Source organism: Lissotriton vulgaris, chromosome 2_1, assembly GCF_964263255.1.
Source record: "Lissotriton vulgaris chromosome 2_1, aLisVul1.2, whole genome shotgun sequence".
NCBI lineage: Eukaryota > Metazoa > Chordata > Amphibia > Caudata > Salamandridae > Lissotriton > Lissotriton vulgaris.
Genome location: NC_141687.1, coordinates 1,810,207,057 through 1,810,223,618, shown reverse-complemented (window position 1 = coordinate 1,810,223,618; position 16,562 = coordinate 1,810,207,057). Strand labels below are relative to the sequence as shown.

General features: G+C 41.0%; 1 protein-coding gene across 1 annotated transcript in view; it reads left to right on the top strand.

Annotated features, from left to right (window-relative positions):
• CEMIP (cell migration inducing hyaluronidase 1) overlaps positions 1–16,562 on the top strand; it is an 857,787-nt gene that overhangs the window by 691,526 nt on the left and 149,699 nt on the right. The window contains exons 15-16 of the mRNA XM_086957874.1: positions 5,962–6,031; positions 11,943–12,071. Coding sequence (XP_086814000.1) covers positions 5,962–6,031; positions 11,943–12,071 — 199 coding nt within the window. The remainder of the gene's footprint in view (positions 1–5,961; positions 6,032–11,942; positions 12,072–16,562) is intronic.

Sequence of the window (16,562 nt, the reverse complement as noted above, 5' to 3'; positions counted from 1 at the left end):
GAGTAAACCTTCTAGAGTACTTACTGACTACTTTTTGTGAATTGGGGGTACAGGGTACAGTAGCTAGAGGTCTTATTCATTGTCAGCTTTTTTTCTACAATGTATGCAAGAGAAGGTTGTGTCAGCCTTGTGTGGATTTTCCATGAACTAAAATAACTTTCACTGAAATGTTTTGCTATCATAAAACCACGGATATTGTTATAAGATAGTGAGAACTGGGCCCCCCTGGCCATCTTATTACCCTTCTGGCCACCAAGAACTTGATAACAGACTCATATTTCACCATCATATTGACTTAAAAAATCTTCATGTTCTGTATTAGAGACCTGACGTAGGCAATTGGAGGACCATCACTGTTTCTTTGTAATTTATTGCAATATTTGAGGAGTAATGATAGCTACAAACACAAACTCACATAAAACTGAATGTGGAGGGTCAAGGGGGAATATTTAATGACCTGTCTGCTCATACCCCTAAAGTCAATACAAAAACACGAAAGAGCAGATCAGGTCTGAGGTGTGTCGCTAAAGCAAGAGAAAGTGAACCATTGAGGTGCATGCGTGAGCGAATGCTGACAGAGTCATAAGCTAGGACAAATCCCATCAGCCCACCAATTTGATGGAGTTAACGTCATGTGGGAGTTGCTGATCAAACACAACCCAACCGACCATGTATTGACGGTGCGGGAGTGAATGTCAGTAATCTTAGCCATATTGTCTGTGCTAAGAAGAAAGATGAAAGTGCAGTGTTCGTGTGAAGAGTGAAAATAAAATAGACTACATAGATACCAAGAAACATTCAGAGAAAAAGTCTATGTGTCTAGAGTAAAAAATGCCGGGTAGTAAGACTACCCATAGGCGCTATGCAGAACGGTCGACATGTTTCAGCCATTAGGACATTGCCCCGGCTTTCTTCAGGACCTTAGACGTGAAAAACTACTGCAACTAGAAGTGACGTGTGAGGTGACAAAACCAATATTTGTACTTGAAAAAATTACATATCTACCAGGAGTCTATCACAATTTGATGCCCACTGGAGGGAATGAAGAATGTCTTCTTCCCAGCTTTGTGTGGGTGACGACCTCACCTCACCCGGCAACCGCTCGGGAGTATGAGGCCCCGCTCTATCCGACAATATGGCTAAGATTACTGACATTCACTCCCGCACCATCAATACATGGTCGGTTGGGTTGTGTTTGATCAGCAACTCCCACATGACGTTAACTCCAGCAAATTGGTGGGCTGATGGGATTTGTCCTAGCTTATGACTCTGTCAGCATTCGCTCACGCATGCACCTCAATGGTTCACTTTCTCTTGCTTTAGCGACACACCTCAGACCTGATCTGCTCTTTCGTGTTTTTGTTTTTGTATTGAGTAATGATAGCTAACAGCTCTGTACCTGACAACCCTGGGAGAAATGTGGCCATCCAACAGCCATGCTTGCGGCAGTGCGACAGTCATCCCCAAAGGGTGACGTGGCTGTTAACAAGTTAGTCCTATTGAACTCTCTGCCATGTAAGCTGCATAGGCTGTCAAGCAGTGTTATCAGATCTCACTTAACATAAGTATAGTTCTGCTTGTGAGGATAAATCTCTTAATCACCACCGTCCAAAGTATCAGTTTGTACCGCTAAGTGATGGACTGGTACCTCATAAAACACCGGAAAGTTGTTACAAAGAGCACTATCGCTGAGTCTGTGCTTCATTTGTGCTGAGGGTTACAGGCAGTGGACCCCCTAGGCGCACCTTGTCTCACGATTACAACTTCTGGCAGAAGTTAATGTAACGGTTTAGACACCTTTTCATGTATTGGCTGCACCGATTTAATTTGATTGTTGATGGTCAAAGATTTGATTGATTGTTTGTTGCCCTATTTTAAATGAATGTGCTTTTTTTACTCTTGTTTTAAAATATATTCATAGGATGGTGTTATGCAGGATTGGGTTTTAGGTGTGGACTCCTGCCAGGTTGGATGGGATTTTAACCATAACCAGCACTTAACTCTTCTTAACGTCTCACATTTTGCTGGCTCCCTAGGATTGCTTCAAACTTAAACTCCCAGCCAGTCTAGACACTTTTTTAAAGTATGTCAATGGGCCCCATAAAAGTGAGTTCGCTGCGCAGTAACCGCATGTGCTTAAGACACACTGAAGGCATGCCTAAAGCAAGCCTGCGTGCATGCATCTGCATCTAAACCCAGCCCGTGGTTTGCCACTCTGTTTGGTGACTCATGAACCCAGGAAAATAAAAAATGGTCTATTCCAGCATCTGCTACATGGTGTATTGCATGAATACAATGAGCTAGATCTAAGTACATTAAATAAGCTCCAGAGTTAATTGATACTCAGGACTGCAATCAACCAATAGCTGGATCTAACTTGGAGATCTAACTTTTCCTAGTCAGGTGGATTTTCACTTTGAAGTCCCATTAATCATGAACACTCGAATCAAGTTGACAGTTTTGCTTTGTATCTTATTGACTCAACAAGCTGAAGTATTTACTCTTTTCAATCAGTGCCCTTTACAACTCTTGTTCTTAAATAAATCATGATTTACTCCCCACAGTACCCCAGTTATGGAACTAATTGGTTCCACATAGCTGTAAAATCCTTCAAGTGAGCAGTGTGGGCCAAAGTGGTGATGGAGTAGGAGTCAAATATTGAGATCAATTGCAGTTAATGTAGTGTGAGTCAATGACCATTCAAATTGTGATAATTTGTTCTTAACATTAGGCTTTAATTGTAACCAGGTCAATCTTATCTTTCCTGGCTTTCCTCTCACTCCCTACCTACAACATTGGAGCTTTCTGTGAAGAAATTAGTATTTTCATCCTGCAAAGTGACAATATGATTTTACTTGAGATGTTAACCTAGGGCTGAAAACTCCTACTGGTCACAATTTATATTTTAAACAAAACCCTGATATTTTAAAGCATACTTTCAACCAGGGAACTAAATCATTCGACTGGACATCTTCTAGTGCCCATATTTGCTACCCTGGAGGATCTCATAATTCAAAATTCATCTCCTTGATCTGAATAGGTAATTTTGCCATTCCTTGTGCTCTGCACTTTCCTATGTTTATGCAAAAATACTCTCAAGAAGGTAGTAATCAAGCAACATTCATAGGGAACATTTTCAGTTAAAGGTATTAGGCATGAAATCTCCCTTCAATGCGATTTTCACTCTCAAGCTAACTCAGAGACAAAATCCCACCCTTGATTTAAACGAAAACTTTGTCTCTTCATCAAAAATCTAATCCCATTAGAAGAAAGGACAACCTATGGTTCTCCTCAGAACTAGTGAAATTCTAACTGGAGCAGAGACAAAATTCCAAGGGCATAGAGGCTATTTAAGATATATATCTAAAAGTGAAAGAATACTACCTTAAATGTAAAGAAATAAAAAAGCTTGCTTTTTGTGTAGACTAGTAAATGGTCCTAATCTATCTAAGAAACTTTTTACTATTGCGAAGAAAGTGCAAAACCTCACATCTCTTCGCAATGATATGCCATCCTCTGCTGAATTTTGGAATAAACTGTCATAGTTCTTTATGTATAAATGTGCCTCTGTACGAGAACACATACATATAGAATTAATCCATAAACCACCCTTAATAGTCTCAGTTTGCCCCCCAAGGATTGGTTGAGGCAACCTAAAAACAATATTCCTCATTGCTAGATTGCACCTCATTGAAATTGCATCAGGGTCCCCACTTGATCTTTGTCATGCTAAATATATGCATGATCGCACTGGGACAGCAAATTGGTTCAGGCACCAAAATAAAAATGACCCACATTAGCGAATCAGATAGCTAAAAGCGTGGCCTACAGTTGCAACTTGATGCAGTTTTAGACTTGTAAAGGCAAGCAGTATCGATTTTTTTCAGGGTACGGGAGACTGCATTTATTTGTGCTTGCTGCATTCAATATTTGAGTTAATATCAGGGAACTCACCCCGAGATCATAAAACAGCTCCACAAACAGCCCAAAACATTGACCTGTCAGACTGTCCCTTATGGCACTGCCAGATTGCTCTCCAGGCCACCCCAACCTTGAATATCTGGAAGAATGTATGGTTATTCTAGCCAAAAAGTGTGTTTAAAATTTCAACTGCTCTACAAAGACTGGTTCGGAACAACTGGCTTGGAAGGAAGGAGTGGGCAAACCTTACTACAAAGACCCTTATTGGATCCGATGGACCCTAAGCACTACGGGCCCATCACTTTGCTCTAATATTTTTGTAATCTAAAAGAGAAATCCAACAATATTATTTATCCTCGACAGGCACATTTCCACCCATGAATGAGCATTAAATGGTGGTAGTCTCTCACTTAGATGGCCTACTGATATTAAAGGTCGGAGAGAATCCAGGTACCCTAGCGCTCTTGGACCTCTAGTCAGCTTTTGACACCGTTGACAACAGTATCTTAATCACCAGACTCCGGGAAAGTTGCATCAAGGACACAGCTCTATCTTAGCTAAAAGACTTTCTGTCTAACTCTCAGAAAACTGTCACTCCTTTCTTCTCAGAACCCAGAACTATTATTGAGGTGTGCATACGGGTTCAGTTCTACCATCATTGCTCTTCAACAGCTATATGCATCCATTAGCTACATATTCCATCAGATGAAAGTGAAATTCTGTATGTATGCTGAGGATACTCGGGTCATTTTTTGACTTGTTTCTTATTCGAAATCTAGCCCTAAGTTTGAATCACTGTTACCCAAACGTTTGATGGTGATGCTTTGGTAGATGTCAATCATTTTTTTCAACTGAATCCCATCAGAATTTAGGTACTTTTACCATCTCTAAAACGCCACTTAAATGATTTGTACTGGCCAGTTTCCCTTAGAGCCTTGACTGCTGTAGCCTCCTCTGTATGGAATCTTGGTATTTATACTGGTTCAAATCTGGGTCTTCATCCCCGCGTCTTAAATGTGCCCAAGACATGTTTTTTCATTTGAAATCTCTAAAAAAAATTAATGTCCCTCATTGAAAATGACTTGAGGACTCTTGTGGCCATTGCACTGATGAAATCGAGAATAGATTATGGGACTGACATATTTTTCAGACATTTGCAAGAAATTGATTGCCCCTCCGACATCCGTGCGTGCCGATGAAGCATACTTCCGTTTCTCCTACACTTTCAGAATTACACTGGCTCCAAGTTTAGAAAACAACTACTTTTAAAGCATTCACTGTTGTCCACAAATCTAGCCTTTGCAAGCAAGAAACATGAATTTATTGCTAAAAATGCACTTGTTATAAACTCGCCAGACCTTTATAATCGCAGAATACGTTTTTAATTCAAACACCTAGGGAAAGGGTTTCAGCTTCAGTGGCAAACCTTTCTCGACTGCAGCAGCAACACTTTCGAATTCTCTCCTTCTTATTTGCAGTCAGTCATCTTTATTTCAATTCAGAAAGTCGCTGATAACATATCTTTTTAATCTTTAATCCCTGGTTATATTCCGTTATTGTTTGATGCCTTTCCTAAAACATTCACTTTAACAGTATTCAGCACCAAGAAACTTAGGTGATCGTGCGTTCATAAATGCCAAAACCAATAAGAAAAAAAATGACTGTAAATCAGGCGCGAAGCACTGGAGCCAGCCTCTTCCAAAGAGCACAGCGGGCTGCTTTAACCGCAGCAGAATTCCCTCCTGGATTGTAGAAAACGTGGCATGGTTGGCAGGATATTTTTCACTGCTTGCTTTCTGCTTCTAGCTTTTTCAATTACCGAATGTGTGTAAAAACAAGCTGCAGCTGCCCGTGTCCTGGTAAAGAAGTTATGATGTGCTTTGTATGAAAGAACATGTTGTCATCTGTAGAGTCTCTGGAAGTATGAACGTTGGATCTCGGTGTGCCTGGCACTTGTTCTCAGTTGCAGATGTGCCAGGTTTAGCGCTCTGTTCTCATCCCTGGCATCATTTCACCCCCTCTTCTGCTGGATCTTTGCAGTGCTGTCTCCACCTTCTGGATGGCGAATCCTAATAACAGCCTGGTGAACTGTGCCGCAGCAGGATCAGAGGTAAGAGAAACCAGATCCGCCAGTGGCCGCGCGCGTGGCACGGAAGACGCTGCTAACTAGTCTTAGGACCGCACGTTGACCAGGTCACTGGTCACCTTTCTGCTTATCGGAAAGTAGCCAGGGCACAGACCAGAACTTCCACTCTTACAGAAAATATCACTTCTGCAGACTCCATATCATCACATCATGGAGCATATGTATAAAGAATTAATGCCACCAGAACGTCACTTTTTAAGACGTTCTGGTGGCGTAAAGTCCATCATCTTATTTACAAGGTGGTGTTAACCCATCTGGCAAATAAGGCTCTATTCCACACTACACTTAGAGTGAAAGGGGCGTGCAATGGGGGTTGTGGTAGGCGTTCCGCTGCAACACCTATTGATTTTGATGCTGCCCCTTATCTACAAGGGTGGGGTAAATATGTGGCAGTGTCAAAATGAAAGACCTGAAAAAACCTGGTCTAAACATGGTAAAAACAGGAGAAATGATTAATTTCTCCTCTTTTTTGCTGTTTCTATGTGTGCTGCACAGTGCAGCACACATAGAAACAGCAAATCGCCATGAATGATTGTTTATGTTCAGGAAGGTGTCCCTTACGGCACATAAACAATAAATAAAAAAGTTAGATTTGCAACTTCTATGTGTGTTGCAAAATGCAGCACCATTAGGAGTTACAAATCGCCATTCTGGATTGTTTATCTGCAGGAAGGTCTTCATTCCTGCACATAAACAATCATTCCCCCAACGCAGACACTCTTGTACTCTGGTGCAAGGGGGCCTGCGTTGGTTCTAGGAAGCTAAATTTAGTTCCAGCGCTAGGGAAACCGCAGGAGTGCGCCGTATCATTGTAAATACAGCGCATCCCTGTGTTTTTTAACTGATGGAGCACGGTGTTAGCAGTTTTTCAGGTAACCCGCGCTCTGCCAGTTCAATGTACATAGGCTACCATGTGTCACCAGTGCAGGCTACGTCTGAGCACACCCTGTGTGACTAGTGCAGAGTCCATCTGAGCACTAACTGTAAGACAAGTACAGACTCCATCTGAGCACTCATCATAGCACCAGTGCATACTCCACCTGAGCACTCACTGTAGGACTAGTGCAGACTCCATCTGGGAACTAACCGCATGGTAAGTGCAGAAACCAGTTGAGCACTAATTGTACGACTAGTGCAGACTCCATCTGAGCACTAACCCTATGGCAAGTGCAGAAACTAGCTGAGCACTAACTGTAGGACTAGTGTAGACTCCAGCTAAGCACTAACTGCACTTCAAGTGCTGACACCATCTGAGCCCCAACTGCATGTTAAGAACAAACTCCATCTGAGCAGACACTGTAGGACTAGTGCAGACTCCATCTGAGCACTAACTGCATGACAAATGTAGACTGCAACTGAGCACTAACTGCATGGAACATGCAGACTCCAGCTGAGCACTCACTGTAGGACTAGTGCAAACTCCATCTGAGCACTAGCTGCATGACAAATGTAGACTGCATCTGAGCACTAACTACATGGAACATGCAGACTCCAGCTGAACACTCACTGTAGGACTAGTGCAAACTCCATCTAAGCCCTAACTGCATGACAAATGTAGACTGCATCTGAGCACTAACTGCATGGAACGTTGCAGACTCCAGCTGAACACTCACTGTAGGACTAGTGCAAACTCCATCTAAGCCCTAACTGCATGACAAATGTAGACTGCATCTGAGCACTAACTGCATGGAACATGCAGACTCCAGCTGAGCACTCACTGTAGGACTAGTGCAAACTCCATCTGAGCACTAGCTGCATGACAAATGTAGACTACATCTGAGCACTAACTGCATGGAACGTTGCAGACTCCAGCTGAACACTCACTGTAGGACTGTACGACTAGTGTAGACTTCAGCTGAACCTCACAGTATGGCTACTGCAGACTCCAGCTGAGCCCAACTGTATGACTAGTATAGACGCTATCCGAACACACACTCTATGACTAGTGCAGACCCTTTCAGAGCACTCACTGTATACTATATGACTAGTGCAGACTTCAGCTGAGTACTATTGTATTTTGTATGACTAGTGGAGAATGTAGCTGAGAACACACTGTATGACAAGTGCTGATCCTTTCTGAGTACTCACTCACTGTATGACTAGTGCAGACTCCAGTGAGCATGACTATATGACTAGTGTTGACTGCATCGGAGGACTCACTGTAGCACTAGTGCAGACTACATCTTTACACACACCATATAAATAGTGCAGACTCAATCTTAGCACACACTCTATCACTAGTGCAGACTCCATCTGAGCACTCACTGCATGACTAGCGCAGACCCCAGTGGAGTGGCTCCATCTGTGCACACACTGTATGCCTTTTGCAGACCACCACTGAGCACTCGCTGTATGCCTAGTGCAGACTGCAGCTGGGCATTCACTGTATGACTAGTCAGACTCAAAGTGAGCACTCACTGAATGACTTGTATTGACTCCAGCCGAGTTTACACTGCATGACTAGTGAAAACTCCAGCAGATCACTCAGTGTATGACTTGTGTAACCAACCTCCTTTTGAGCACTTGCTATATGGCTAATACGGAACCCAGCTGGGCACACACTGTATGACTAGTACAGACTCCATCTGAGCACTCAATTCAATTCAATTTCAAAGCTTTTATTCGATTTGTAAACAAATCATACAAGCGAAACATAAAATCAATTCATTACATTAAAAAAGGTTATTGTAAAATACAAAATTTATACAGTGGAATCCGAAATATTTCATATAGGAATAAGACACATACTGACAATCGTTTAAACATTGGATCATAATTGAAAATATAGAGATGACCAAAAGGTACAGAAGTTAAAATCGTACAGACAGGAAAAATGTATTATCATAAAATGCTTATCCTGGCAGCTGTACGTTAAATAACAAACCCCCGCCTGGATCATGGGAAATTGTAAATTATTAGTTTTAAAGTTAAAGTACAGACAGGACGGTATAGAAATATAGCAGCACTAAACGTTTCCTGGCAGCTGTACCATGATAGATACGAAAATTCATCTGAGCACTCATTGTATGACTAGTGTAGAGCCCAGCTAAGCACTCACGGCATGACTAGTGCAGATGACAGCTGAGCACAGTGAGTATCGCTGTTGAAGACTCCATGGAGACAAACTGCATATATCACTAGTACACACTCTATTTGAGCGCTCTACATACTACTAGTATAGACTCTATCTAGACACACTGCATATATCACTAGGACACACTCAATGGGAACGTTCTTCAAACTACTAGTATGGCTTATGTCTACACACACTGCATATATCACTAGGACACAATCTAGGTGAGCACTTTGCATAACAGCAGTAAAGACTCTATCGAGACAAACTCCATATATCACTAGCACTCTATTTGAATGCTCTACATACTACTAGTATAGATTCTATCTAGATACAGTGCATATATCTCTAGTATACACTCTATGTGCATGTTTTACATACCACTAGTATGCCTTATGTCTACACACACTGCATATATCACTAGGACACAATCTGGGTGAGCACTTTACATACCAGTAGTAAAGACTCAATTGAGACACACTGAATATATCACTAGGACACGCTCTATGTGAGTGTGCTATGTAGCACTGGTGTAGACTGTCTAGGCATACTGCATATTTCACTAGAACACACTCAGTGTCGGCACTCTACATACCAGTAGTATTGACTCTACTGAGGCACACTACAAATATCACCCGGGCACACTCTGTGTGAGCCTTCTACGTACCACTAGCATAGACTCTATCCAGGTACTGACATTATTACTAGGTCTTATGTAAGTGTTCTACAAACCACCAGTGTGTCTAGTGAGACACACTACTTATATCATTATGACAAATTATATGTAAGCACTCCACACACCACTGGTAGACACTTTATCTAGACACAAACATACTACATATAACTAAAATACCTTCTGTCCGAGCAATCTAAATACTACTAGTATACACTATCAAAAAAGACTACATACATCACTAGTACAGATTCTAAGCGAGTGCCCTACATACTACTAGCATGACTCTGTCAAGGCACACTGCATATCGCCACTTCAGGCTTTATCTGAGCTCTCCAGAGAACACTAGGATTGACTCCATATAAATCCTAACACTAGTACAGACTCGATGAGCACTCAATTTACCATGATTATTTAATACATTTAGACACAACATAAACCACTAGTACAGACTCTGTCCAAGCACTCTACACACCACTATAAATGGCTCCATCTAAATACACTGCATATCACAAAAACAAACTGAGGACACCATTCTCTATATTAGCCGAACACATATCACAAGAATAGTTCCCATCGGAGCACAGCACTTCTCCATGGACAGACTCCAGCTAAGGGCACTGCATAAACTAGTACAGACCACACTGGAAAACACCCTATATCAATAGTAAAGGTTTCACTGAAGCACAGAGCATATCAATAGCACAGACACAATCTGATCGTAGAGCATATCTCTAGTACAGACACCATCTAATCACAGAGCATGTCACTAGCACAGACACCATCTGATCACAGTACATATCACTAGCACAGACACCATTTGACCATAGAGCATATCACTAGTACAGACTCTCTCTCTAAGCACACTAAATGTCATTGACTCAGCCCCCGTCAAAATACTTCACATCTCGCAAGAACACACAAAACAGGAGCACACCAGGTACATTTGAGCACAGCATACATTTCTAAGGCAGATCAATTCCCAGAATACTGCCTGCACACAGCAGGGTAACATATGCAACTTGTGCAAAGTGCATCAGAGAACACGTCACTAACTTACTTCTGACTTAAGCACCCAACATATATCTAGTACAGGTTGTGTCTTCTTATGAACAGGACGGTACTGTTTTCAACGCATATCCCAAAGTCAAGAGTCTAACATTTCTCTAACAAATGCTGTACTTCCATACTTTTGGTCAGATCTATAATCTGATGGATAGCCCGTTTCTCCGTCAGGGTGATGGAATAAATTACTCTGTTGCACTGACAGAGGTATCATCCAACAGATTTAGATACAACTGTCAAGCAGGTAGTCATTTCCTAAAGCATTGCCGGGAACCACCTTCATGGCAGTTCCTGTCAGTGCTTTTTGCTGTTAGGTGCAGGGCTTCGTCAACACGACGGAGCCCTGCACTAAACTCGGAGCCCTGCACTAAACTGTTTTCTTTTTTATTTTCAAAAATAAACTTCTGTGGCAGAATTGTCTTTTTGAAAATGACAACTAATATGCTCCTCTCACCATGAGAATCCTCTTCTATGGCGAGGGTAGCATTTAGCAGTTTTCACTGCCCCTTCCTGCCAGGGTTTTCCTGGCAGCGACGAGCATAGAAATGTGACCCATAATTCTGCACATCTAACCTAGATGGGTGGAATTCAAGGTCTGCCTCACGATGGCCTTTACTTCACTTGGCAGTCAGAGGGACTTAATCACAGCGGAGACGGAGTAGTCTTCGCTGTGATTAAACCAAATATTTAAGGCGGGCTTACCAATATGTTAGTAATAAGCATAGTCTGTCGCCGTTGTGATGGAGTATGCTTACCGTTAACATAAATCGGGCCCTTTGTTTTTAATGAGGCAGGCCTCCTGCAACAGATACATGTAACAAAGACCTAACATCGAAGCCTTCTATGTGAAGTAAACCTCCCTCCACTGACTGAAGATAACCTCAAAAATCACTCATAGACAACACATAATATGCAGTGTTTCATGCACCAACTAGCAACATAAGTGTTTTGGTTTAATTGCCCTTTCCATAAACCACTCAATGATACTAGAAAAATATTCATTTTCCAACTTGTCCTTTTAGAGTGCTTCACCTTACTGTGTGTTTTGTGTTTTTCTTTTACAGGAAACAGGGTTTTGGTTCATTTTTCACCATGTACCTACAGGACCATCTGAAGGAATGTATTCTCCGGGTCACTCTGAGCACATGCCACTGGGGAGATTCCAGAACAATAGAGCCCATTCCAACAACAGGGTGAGAATTCTGTGCATAATGGAAAACGAAGACATGGTTGCAACAAACAAGCAGACTAGATGACATCAAGTAAGACACAAAGACACTAGACTTCATAGAAAAGACAGACGCAAACATAATCTCTAAAAACATGAGAAAACATATCTCAAGAAGCATGGTGAGAAAGACTTGTGGTAGCCCCAACAATCCGTCTGTGATGCCCACACTTCCAGAATTAGACACAGATACTCAGGACCTGATTCACAAAGGGCCTTTGCACTGGTGGCAGAGGCCCCACAGTCGTGGGGAAGTCTCCACACTTGTGGCCGAATCTCCACAATGAGAATTCTCATTGCGGAGATTCCACCACGAGTGCGGAGACTCCCCTATGATTGCCGGGCCTCCGCCACGAGTACAAAACCCCTTTGTGAATCTGGCCCTCAGTGAGGGACCTCTTTTCCTAAACCAGTATTTATTTAGTATGAATCCAGAAATCAGAAGAACGATGTGAATAAATCCACTCTTATTTCTGAATTAATAAAAATAAAATCGAATATTCACACTCTCAAATATACATAATGTTATAATATTTAGAATTAAGCTCACTGTTTATCTTAGATGAAATATAACAATGACATGCATTAGCAAGTATTCACAATATATGTTGATTAAGAAAGTAGCTACAGCAGGGGTCTCCAGCCTTTTGTGTAATAACAGCTACTTATGTTATACGAAAATTATTGTGAGCTACTAATAATTAATAGTGTTGTAATTGTGACCACATCAGACAAAATCACATTAGTAACCATCATGTCAAAGGTTGCCAGCAGTGATCACCTCAGTGATTTGTCAATTAGGAATGCCTTCTATATAGGTAATAAGCTCCAGTGCCCCAGCACGAAAGACATCAATCTCTGCACATGATTTATCTCTCAAAAATCACCCTTAAATATATTTTGGAAATTCAGACATTTATCTCCAAACATCAGCTCATGAGTTCTGATAATTTACACATTTTCACCTTGGAATATACATTTTTGACATACATAAGTTAATTTAAACAAGCAAAAAGTTCAAATTTAGAAGGCTGGAATGTACACAGGAGAGCTACAGTCAGAAAGCTGGAGAGCTACTAGCAGCTCACAAGCCACTCATTGGAGAAGCCTGTGCTGGTGCAAGGTTACCAAACTCACACACTCAAGCAAAGTTTTTAGCACCAATGGTTGTAGAGGACTATAGCAGTGCACAGGAATATTGAGATCAACAAAGGAACAACACAGCCATGGTGGTACGAGTATTTTTCCAAACTAAACAAAGAGGCATGTTTCCACCTTACTGCCAGAGGGCCAGTGTTTACTGCTTCTTTCGGTCACCTGGCACCCAATGCTGATGGCACCGTAGGCTGTTCCAAGGCATAAAGCATCCAGAGGATCCCTATTGGCTAACCTACACCCTTCTGTGCCCACTGCTTGTGCAGAAAAAAACACTCTCATAATGCAGTTCCTGTTCCCCAAGCTATAGTACTCTGGAGAAGAAAATTATTTTGAGAATGGCTCCTGTTGACCAAAAAGACATAAAGGACTTCCTCTTCTAGATGGCATTGACTGCCATAGTCCCCTTCACGCATAGCAATCAGGATGCTGTCTCACTGCAGTTTGGATTGCCTAAGACCCTATGAAGATTGCTGGTGAAGGGGACTCCAGGCTCCTGGCCCTCTTGAATTCTCGGGTGTCACTGACACAGTTGATTATCAAATCCCACTCAACAAGTACAGCAGATTTTTTTTTTTTAAAGTCCACGAATAATGATGGCAACAATGACAATCATATTGAGCACTAGTGTATTGTCAAGAACTAATAGAAAATGTATAATTCCTTGTCAATATATGTGACTCAATATCATTTGGTTAGCTTTCACAAATGTATACAATAAAACTCTAGAGAATTCACAACTCTATGGTGAATAGACAAATTAAACAATGACTGGATATTACATTTAGACCTTTGAGCATTTGATGATAACATTTTAATAGGTACATAGTTTACCTCTACTCCAGAATCCAGGTTCCATTTCAATCACTCACTGTGTTGCTTTTTCCTTTTAAAGTTAAGGAAGGGCTATGTTTATTTTACATTATTATCAGGCTGCAGATAGCAGAGCCCCATAATGAGCAGTGCTCCACGAAGATTTATGACCCATGTGAGTCCCAGAGGTTCAGAACAGAAGCACTGAGGTATTTAACTCTTAAATAACAATCCTTATCAACTCAATATGGGAGCATGAGAATAAAATTATATTTCTGAATGCTTTTAAATGGGAGAACATTAAAATGAAAGGTTAACTGTATGTTCAAATTTACTCTACATTTTAATTTTCTCTCTTTTCAAAGTGTCTCATTTACAAATAGCAGGCATCTTGCTCACAGTGGCTAGTAGATACAGTGCCATATTTATAACTGAAAAATGCTATAATTATATTTTAAATGGGAGAAATTTAACATGAAGAAAACTCTGTATTAAACATTGTCAAAAATGTTTTTCTCTACTTTAAATTAGGCCAATTAAGTTCTATTGTTTTATGAAGCTTGTTTCTTCACTTTAAATTCCTCACACTTAAACAAATGACTGCATTTTCCTGTTATAACTATAGCACCATGTCTACAGGCCACTGGGAGTAAAAGGCCTGCTTTTTGAGAAGACATTTTAATATGAGAGAAAATTAAAATGATCAGTTTTATGTAATGCATATGAATAGAAAGTTAATTCTTAATCTTCAGATGAACTTTCTTCCATTTCAAAGTATCACATCTACATGCAGCAGGCATTTGGATCCCGGGGCTGGTAGACAGGCTGCCCTATTTTTATAACTGAAAAATACAAAATAAATTATAAAGGGGAGAAATTTAAAGTGCAGACACATGTTCCATCAAGTGCACAACAATGTTGCTTATTATGAACATTTTTGCAAAATATGTTTCTGCACTTGGTTGTATGGTTGTATGTCTGTGTTGTACATGTAACAGTGCCACTTATGGTGAAAGGTATGTCCTGTGCCCAAGCACATACAACACAGGCTCTGAGTCACGCATACACATATATCCTATTCATTCACACACATGTTCATGCTTCCCCACAGACCATGCACTCATTGACACACATGGTAGTCCTATCATAGTACCCCTAGTCACAGTCCTGTTTTCAAACCATGGTATCGGGCTCCATGGACAATAGGTTTTAAAGTTAATGAAGCTGGGCGAAAGCGGTGTTTGCTAACAATGCTCAAGTTACTTGGTCTTCAGTAGCTCACAACGATTTACACTGATAAGAAGTTGCTCTCCTTACAGAAAAGGTTGGAGACCGCTGCACTATACAAATATCACACATCAAACATTCAAATACATACACACATTTACATGGATTAGTGGAGATCAAATCGGTTGGGAGCCCAGTGAAATGTTCCCCACTCTCGACTACATGAGATAAACCATTTAGAGAGTACATTAAGTACTTACTCAAGATCACACTCAAAATAATAACAAAATGGTAACCGTGTTCATCATTCCTTCTTCATGTGGACGCATTTGACTCTGAGCGAGCAGGCTAAAGGGTAGTTTTGCCCATCAGAGCCAGATCCAGAAATCATTAAGAATTGCATTCCTCAATGCTCCAATACACAAAACCGTTCCGTCTTAGTAGCCATTGAACACAAAGTGACCTCTACAGTCTCTTTTCAGTGTTTACTACTGCAAGATGCTGATGCGCTGTTAACAATACATAACCTGACAACCATATAGGTAGAAGCTAAACTTATCCAGTCCACATGGTGGAGGACCGATAAGGGACCGCACTGGAATGAGACTTTGTACATAGGTACAAACCACAGTGATATGATTATGAGTTTGCATCTTTACATAGGTTTTCCTCAATCACTTTCCCAACCCTAGAACCTTAGTGAATACGTGGTCCTCTCAAAAAAAACCTCCTCTGCTCCCTTTCTCCTCCACAGGCACTGCTAACCAGAGACCTACTATAAGATACTCTTAATCACTCATTGACCACTTCAATTTCACTGAACATATAGGTGAACAAAAGGAAGGTCGCACTGGTATAGCTATCTCTTTAGGAACCCCAGTTATATAGATGATCAGTAGGGGCTTGATGCACACCACGGTTTGCAGTGATGAACGAAATGGCATGGGTATACTCAACTTTGAAAAGTGAAGTATAGTTAGAGTCTGGAGAAAACTTCCACCGCTACTTGCCATGGCTCCATGTATGTTTTGGAGCTACGTCGAGACAATAAAAAAGAAGAACATAAAATGATGTTAAATAAAAGCAACATAGAACTCTTTCCGTTTTTGTAGATCATCAAAGGATACAAGGCTATCTATTCCAGACTAGAAGAGTATGAGCATTAACAAACCCCCTTTCCATTTGGATGAGTATCCCTCAAAAACTATTAAATTATTTACTTCCCTTTTTGTCAACACACATTAAATACATCCCAAACTCT